At 32.3% G+C, this 8,651-nt stretch overlaps 1 protein-coding gene across 1 annotated transcript; it reads right to left on the bottom strand.

The window, feature by feature from the left end:
• Positions 1-2,150: 2,150 nt before the first annotated feature.
• Positions 2,151-7,971, bottom strand: LOC131168486 (cinnamoyl-CoA reductase-like SNL6). The gene is made up of 5 exons (XM_058127942.1): positions 7,410-7,971; positions 6,886-7,058; positions 3,634-3,831; positions 3,005-3,158; positions 2,151-2,556 (listed from the first exon to the last, which is right to left on the bottom strand). Exons 1-5 carry the CDS (start codon positions 7,969-7,971, stop codon positions 2,249-2,251), a joined length of 1,395 nt encoding a protein of 464 aa, XP_057983925.1. The 3' UTR covers positions 2,151-2,248.
• Between the last annotated feature and the right edge of the window lie 680 nt (positions 7,972-8,651).

An 8,651-nucleotide genomic window follows, 5' to 3' on the forward strand; every position in this document is an offset into this window, starting at 1 on the left:
CCATAGTTTAGCTAAGGTTAAGAAACCCTAACTTTGATACCATGTAAGCAGAAGCTATAAATCTTTTCTACATTAATTTTTTCATATGTACATCCCAATATATAATACGATTACCTATTTTAAACAAGGAAACAATTCCCTAACTGAAAATATCAAATGTCCCATATTTACCCACTTTCCTAATTTGTGTATTATTTACAATGATACTTGGGATTGGGATTTTAACACATGTTTGTTTGTGTAGGTGATTTCTCCATGCTCTAGGGTGGTTATGCAGTTTCTCCTCTCACTAATCGACTTGACTAGGAAGCAAATGATATGCATGTGACCAAGGAGCCAAGTCTGTCATGTGACCTGCATAGAGCCTAGTGACTAGGTTTGGCACGTGATATGCACATGTCCAAGGGGGCCAAACTACCATTTGGCCTGCACATGGCTGAGGTGATCAACTTGGCCACGTAACCTGCACATAGCCTAGGCAACCAAGTCGGCCATGTGATATGCACATGGCCAAGGTGAGCAGGTCAATCAAACATGTGATCTGCGCATGACAAAGGTGCCTAGGTATGCCATGTAACTTGTACATGGCCAAGGTAACCAAGTCGGACATGTGACTTGCACCTGACTAAGGTGCTCAAATATTTCATGTAAGGCAATAGGGCACATGACTTGCACATGGTCAAAGTGCTAGGTCTACTACTTCATCTGCATGCGACCAAAGTGCCTAGGTGTCATAGTCCGATTATTTTCACACCATTGTGAAAGGGTCGTGCGGCGCTAACTAAAACATTCTTGTTTAACTAGTTAGCCTATTGTTTACCAACATTCATACAGGAAACACTTTCATTAGCATTCACTCAAATGGCAGGGGAAATAGTAAGCATTCATGAAAGCAGTGGCAAGCAAGCAGTAAACATTGAATCTACGCAATTCATTAACAACACCTCCGTTGACATCGTGTGCTTAGCGAGAGAGGCAAATAGGCTAAACTCGTTGTCAATAACTAGTGAGTTTTACAATGACTGAAAAACACTCACCCTCCCCTAAAGAGCTTTCTAGGTCATTCCCACTCTAGCACTATGAAACATCAAAGTGACCGAAGAATCATACTGTCATATTTGGCATACAAAGACACTACTAGCAGAAAATAACTTTACATTAGTCTCAAAATTGTAATCACGGTTTTCCTCTGCCATAAGTGAGGGGTTTTCTTATAAAATTTAGGAGGTGCCGCCCTCTTTTACCAAAAAAAAAGAAAGAAACTCATCCCAAACACACGAGACAAGCGGCCATAGGCAAGCATAACGCCCTGAACAAATTTAGCTCGTGACACTAGGTCTAGCATACTTAGATGGTTTTTCTCTACCCAATTTGGTTCTTAATAAAGAGTAATCTTTACACGCTAGCTTTCAAGATTGTTTCTCTAATGTAGACAATTACATCTAACATTATCACTTAAGTTTTGTCACATCTTTTCTGTATCTATTGTATGATATAAATGTTTTATGTAATGCATAGGAAAACTCTTGTTCATTTCTTTCAAAAGAAGAAACACTAGCTTTTGCTTTCTTGAAATCTTCTTATGAATAAGTTGCAAAAAGCAAAAAAAAAAAAAACTTGTCAATGCATCTGTTCCCAACATGATGCAATTGAGGGAATGGATCGATTAGGTGACTTGCCTTGAATAAAATGAATAAGAAAAAAAATTTAAAAAAAAATACTAAATTAATGAACAAAATTTTAATTTTACATATTCTTAATATTTAATTTTCTGAATTTTTAATCATAGAAAAAATTTTCATTTTGAATAGTAATTGATATAAAGAGAAAATACAATGAAAAATGAATTTCATTCTTATTTTCCTTTTCTTTTCTTTGTCAAGTAAAATTTTTTATCCAAATTAGCCCCTCCCAAAATACTTTATTTGTCGGTCATGCAGCATCAGCTCTTCTCTACACGTTTTATTAGTGTTTTCCATTAATGAAGAACAATTAATGGTCAAAACTAATTTAGAAAATAGTTGCTTGTTTCTATTATCTCATTCATAATATGCATATCAACCTCTCTTTTTTTCTCCGATCAAAATCTTTTCATATTTGCTTTCCAATCCATCACAGCAACAAAGAGACTAAATTTGACTTGTATGAAATTGAAAGAAATGACTATAAAATAGCATTGAATTTGTCGAAAAAGTTCATATTATAGCGAATATAAAGTTTAAAATTCATATTCTCAAACCCAACACATTTAAGCCGCAAATTTCCTATTATAACCACATCGTGCAGTCCTCAACATCAAGCTAGAGAGCTTCTTGTTTGACAACTCAAACTTAGTAGGTAAAAGCCCTGAGGAATCCCCAACTATCTTGTTTCTCGGAAATCCTATTGCCCGAGTTAACTCCTCTGCTTCCTCTTCTCCTGTGATCACATGATCAAAGCAAATGTACCTTCCACAAGCAGTCTTGTTCATGGCCTCCAACACACGCACATGTGCCTCTGCTAACCTAGTTACATCCACAACAGCCAGCAATCCACTCTCATACATTTCTTGGGCTCCTGCATATTGCATTTGACATTGCAAACTTTTTTAAAAAAAATAATGTTGCCCACGTAATTAATTTCTAAATCTTGCATAAGATCATTGGATTGAAAGAGGGTGGTAATGAGAATTTTCACTTTTTTTTCACCTATATAAAAAAGTTATGTTGAGGATCAGCAGCTTATGTACATCAATGGACTGACCTGAGACTTTTAAGGGTTTAAACATTTCCTCGACTTGATTCTTATGTGCTTATATCAAGCTTAATGGTTTCGAAACTAACTCTCTATTTAGTGCATATATAAGAATAGAATCAGTCAACTTTATCACTTGATTTTCTCATAATTTTTATTTAATTTTTAATTATATTATATTTTTGTTCCATTATATTCTGTAAACCAAGCATGACGTAATGGGAGAGTGAAGCAAAAAGGTTGTTGTGATGGACAAAACATTGATTGGTACCTTTGAGATAGGCTATTGTTCCCGTTGGATTTCTACAGCTAAATTCACGACCAGTGATGAGACCTGGGCAGATGGTGGTTAGATTTAGCCCACTCTCCTTGGCAACTCTCCACGCAGCTTTCTCTGCTCTCAGCTTGCCCAACGCACACCATAGCTGCCATTTTTCAGAAGTTAGTTATATCAAAATCAATGTGCAAGATTTTGGTGCTTTGTTTGGTGTATCTATCTTTCAAAGTTGTGACCCAATTTAAAGCCGCCTTTTGAATTTGAGATTGTATCATTTGTAGCCGATTAATGAAGTGACAAGCCATTTCAACCAATTGACAGCGACGCCAAATGGGTTCTTGAGAAATGATGAGAAAATGGAAGTGCAACCTATGTAGGCCTCACACCGTAGGGCAGATATTATATATATATATATATATATATATATATATATATATATTTGTCTTGCTTGGATAAACCCAAAAGCATACTAAAAGATATCTGCCCTACGGTGTGAGGCCTACATAGGTTGCACGTATGTACATTAGACATGATTCATTTTGTACAGACCATTTTTTTCAAGCCAGAGAAAAAAATAAAGATGGGAAAGTAAAAGTAGAAAGCACGATTAAGAATTGAAGTACCTGTTTGTCAATGCAGAGAGACTCGTCACTCCAGCTCTCATGGTTAATAACAGGGGGTAGGTCACCCAGAGAATGATAATTTGGCCAAACACAGGATAAAAGTGATGATGTGAGCACGCAGTTTCTAACAGAGGGTGTCCTTGCACATGCTTCCATCACATTCTGACTCGCCTTCTCCTCTATTTCAGCCATGAATTTCTGAAAAAGAAACAAAGAAATCTAAGGAAAAGCTTGTTGCAGTCTTCAAAAAAACGGTGAGTTTGGGGTAGGAGGTGGGGGGGTTGCTGATACCATCAAACGGCTCATGCTCGTTTCGTTCTCTCTACTTGTTTTTCCTATTTTTCTTTTTCACATTCTATCTATTCTCACAATTTTTTCGTACTTACCATATTTTTCAATAACTTAGCCTAATCTATTCCATTCTCAAGTTTTTTTTTCCCCATATTTTTATCAACTTATTTTCACTTTTATTATTTGAAATAATTTCAACTTTATATTTTATGAATTGTGCAAATCACTATTTCATTGGCCAATCTAGTCTCTAATAATTGCAATTTATTTTTAAAAAAATAACAATATACCTACAAAACTAGGCATTAGTGTACTGGATAAACTTCAAATAACACAAAGGCATGAATAAAGCAACATATACATCATCCTGAATTGCTTGTTTACCAACATTCTCCAATTTGAAGTATGCAAATCAAAACTGCAGTCACCAATTCATTCTCAAAATTTGTTTGTAATGGTTTCAAATCTATTTCAGAGAACACAAAAGTAGTTACAAAACTAAAATCTTTTTTTTTTTAATATGCAATAGCTAACTATCAATTGAAAGCATGGAATATGTGTGTAATATGCTTCCATTTAATTTGTTCACAAAAGTCGAAGAATAATAATTAAAAAAAATATAAACTAAAATGGATCAAAGTTTTAAGGAAAAATAAAATGCTAAAAATTTGAATAAAATTTAGACAAGATATAGATCATTACAAATTACTTATTCATTAATCTTAATTATTATTGAATTACTCTTGAATTATTATCATATGGACTCTGACTAGAATCACTAGTTAATACTAATATAATGTTCAATACACAAAAATAAAATCGAGTAAAATCAAATTGGTCACTTTATTTCTATGTGTTTGAAATACAATTTATTATGTCTTTTAATTTTAATGTTATGAATATATTTAATGGATTTCATTTAAAGCATAGAGATTTACTTACACAAGTTTGTGCAAGTAGAGATGAATTTATATACTAATATATTCATTTTAAAAAGTAAGATGTCAAGGTCAATTGGGGGCAAATGCTTGAGGACAATATTTCTATTTTTCTAGAAATAATAACAACTTTATCAATAGAGAGTGTCTTGCAAGTCTACAATGACAAAGTGTGAGTTACACAGGCCCATGTCATCAAGGGTATATTTCCTTCAATATTTTCCTTAGCAAGTTAGCAATAATATGATAGAAAATTTTCAAAACCAACTGGGAAGTTCCTTGCAGCAAGGGGATAATTAAACCATCTCAAATTAGGTTTGTTTATGGTAGTACCTTGAGAATGAAGTCAATGATTAGTTGTAAAGGCTTCGAATTTAATTTTGACTTGCCCCCATCATGGATGGGATTTTGTTTTAGGTTTTGGGTTGATATTTTTTAAGTATGAAAATAATAATTTTGCCTTGACTGAAGAGGGTGAGGATTTTTCAGTGCCAAAGAGAGCAAAATTACCTAATATTTGAACCATTTTAAAGATTTTAAAAGTCTTTCAACAAAACAATAACAAGGGATATTTTAAATTATTTATAAAAGTAATTTATATGACGAATAGTTTAAATAATTTATATTTTTTTATTAAATTCGTGTAGTTACTTCGGGAAAATTAATTTTTGAATTCAGGTAAAATGAATTGAGGCAAATTAATTTTTTAATTCAAATAATTAGCTTTGTTTTAATGGAACAATGTTTTAGACATGCTTTCATGTAACTGATATTTATAGATTTTGTCTCTTAATTGATCTCCTAATAATTAATGTTTGGATTTTCATGTTAGATGGTTTTTTTTTTTTTTTCTTTTTCAAATTATGAGATGGATGAGAAGGAGTGAGAACAAATAATTTTATTTTTATTTATATTTCTAAAAAAATTAAAAATACCATCTTATATTTTAAAATTTATAACATTTATATGAAAAACTAAAGAAGTATTTGGTATTACCGTTAAAAATTATGAAAACAAAAACTAAAAATCAAAAACTAAAACAAAATTAAAAACCAGTAACATGATTGATTAATATTTATAGAACTAAAAAATTTAATTAAAAATATAATGTTATAAAATATGATCTAATAAAAGTACAAAATAAATTAAATTAAAAATATTATAATAAAAATAAAAATTATTATAATTGTTTTACTTAATTGTTATATTTCAAAATTAAATTTACAAGAACAATTTTATGAGGAATTCTTGTAAATCCCTTTTATTATTTTTAAATTTTTTGAAATTTTAAGACTATTTTCTATTTTAATTATATTTTAAAATCAAATGATCATTTTATTTTAATTTTAATTAAAAACATAGAAAAATTAAATAATTTAATCCAAAAAAGTTAATTTTAGATACTAAAATATTTTAACAATAGATTTGGTGAAACAGTTGGAAATCATAAAATCTAATTTTAAATTTTTTGCAACAGAATAGACAAATGACGATGTAACAAAGTCTATTTTTTTACTGTATAAAAACGGAAACAAAAGATTGAAAACAAAAATGATACTAAACAGATCTTAAGAAAATGAATTTTATTGTTTTTGAACTTTTCTAATAAATGTAAAAAATTAAAAAATAATGTAGCATTTTTATAATTATTTAGAAAATTGATAATAAGAATATGAATACTTTTTACAGTCAAATAGGCCTTCACGTCACGTTCTGTTTCTAAAATATAGTGATTTTCAAATAGAATTTTGACTAAAAATATTTTTAAAATTAAATAATAAATTCGATAGAATTCATCCAATTTCATTCATTATACGTAGCAGATAGTTAATAGTTAGCGCAACATAATTTTCTTTCTTTTTGTTTTTTGGGTCTATCCGCAGTTCAACATAAGTGATGCTACCTACACCATTGGAGCACAATAAGAAATTCTAGGTTGGAGTTGGTTTTCATTAAATGCAAACTAGAGGAAATCAAAAATAGCGCAGTGGTGAGTGGTGAGAAAAGGAAGCACGGTACTCACGGTGTAGCCAGAGAGGCCTGAAGGATCAGTGAACGCAGAGGTGTGGAACACGCCTCCACACCCTTCAAATGCTTCCATCAGGCTCTCCACTTCACTTAGCTTCGCCGTTACTACCCATATCCTACTGTTCTCGTTCGTACTTCTCCTCATCTCCCTCACTCTTCCTTCTTCCTCTGCAATAATGTTTTCAACTCCATCATTAACCATAAACAGAGATATATGAAATATGTCCTAAGATCGATAATCGGTACTTCAATTTCAGCTTTACAATTACGACTCGAATGACATTAACTCGCAGCGTACAGCCTAAGGAGTCAAGAAACTTAAAATTAATGCGAATTTCTTTCTCAAATTATACACGGTTTATTCGCAGAGAAGCAATGCATCAAGAAATTATGACTCTGTTTTTCAACAATCGTTCCTAATTACATCTAAAATATATAATGATTAGTTTCTTGGAAACCTAACAGTAGAAAAGTGGATGTATAATTAAGACATTTGTATGTTCTTTGAAGATTTATTACCTTCGTTGTGGACGATGAGACGAACCGAGTAGCCTCGGGACAAGAGGTGGTTCACGATAGCGAGGCCAAGGAAGGAAGCGCCGCTGGTGACGCACACCATATTTCGATCGTAGTCCTCGTCTTGTTCCTCAGTTGAGGCACCTCCCGATCTTCTCAAATCGACTTCCTCTTCTTCTTCTCCTCCGGATTTCCTTCTGTTGATGCCGGCACAGGATAGCAGCACGCCTTTGAATTCTTCCATCTCCATCAGAATTCTCTGGTTCTCGTCGTCGCACGTCCGCACAATCCCCATTCTCCGATGATTCTGAAGAGAATATGCGCGGCAGAATGCGAGGGCCTGCGGTCGCTTAGAGCAGTGACAGAGCTTCTCTTGCTCTTTGTTCTTAGCTTCAGTTTGCATATAACGGTATAAAGAGAGAGAGAGAGAGAGAGAGAGAGAGAGAGAGAGAGAGAGAGAGAGAGAGAGAGAGAGAGCGGAGAACGGAGGATTGGACGGGATCACGCGAAGCGCAACCAGCCCTTCCACAGCTGAACGGAAGAGTGGAACTTTGGCTCGGCTCATGTATGGGCGCGCAGCTTGTTGCATCTCCCTTAAATATAAAGTTTAGGGGTAAAAAAGGAAAAGGATTTTATCATTAGCATGACTTAGAAATTTTAATTTGAATTTGTGAAATTTTTATTTAAAAAAAAAATATAAAAAACATTAATTTTCTCTATGAGATGTAGTAAAAAGACAAGAAAAAGTGTGTAGAATTTTTAAAATTTTAGGGAAGGTCAGTGGAATTTTTAAAATTTCTGGAAAGGTTCTGACATTTTTGTCAAATTAAAGAGACTTCAATGCCTTTACCTAATAAAATACTATACAAATATATATATATATATATATATATATATTAATTTCACATAAATTTAAAATTAAATCCTAAATTTCATGCTGAAGATTATTTTTATAAATTTTTTGAATTTATCTTTGGATCATGACAAATAAATCTAGAACTTAGCTATGCCCCTTGATCTTATTCAATTTACATTCTCTTCACTCTCTGTCACTTTCTTTTGTCTTATCCCTCTTAATTTTTTTTTTTTTTTTATATATAAAAAAAAATCTTATGTCTTTCTCAATTCTCTTATCATCCCCACTTTCCATTGATGCAATTTTTCAAAGGGTCTAATCTAAACTTTATCTTTCTTTCACATTTGCAAATTTTTTTTAATAGATTTTCATGTGTGAGAAATTATACT

This window comes from Malania oleifera, chromosome 11, assembly GCF_029873635.1.
Source record: "Malania oleifera isolate guangnan ecotype guangnan chromosome 11, ASM2987363v1, whole genome shotgun sequence".
Classification (NCBI taxonomy): Eukaryota; Viridiplantae; Streptophyta; class Magnoliopsida; order Santalales; family Ximeniaceae; genus Malania; species Malania oleifera.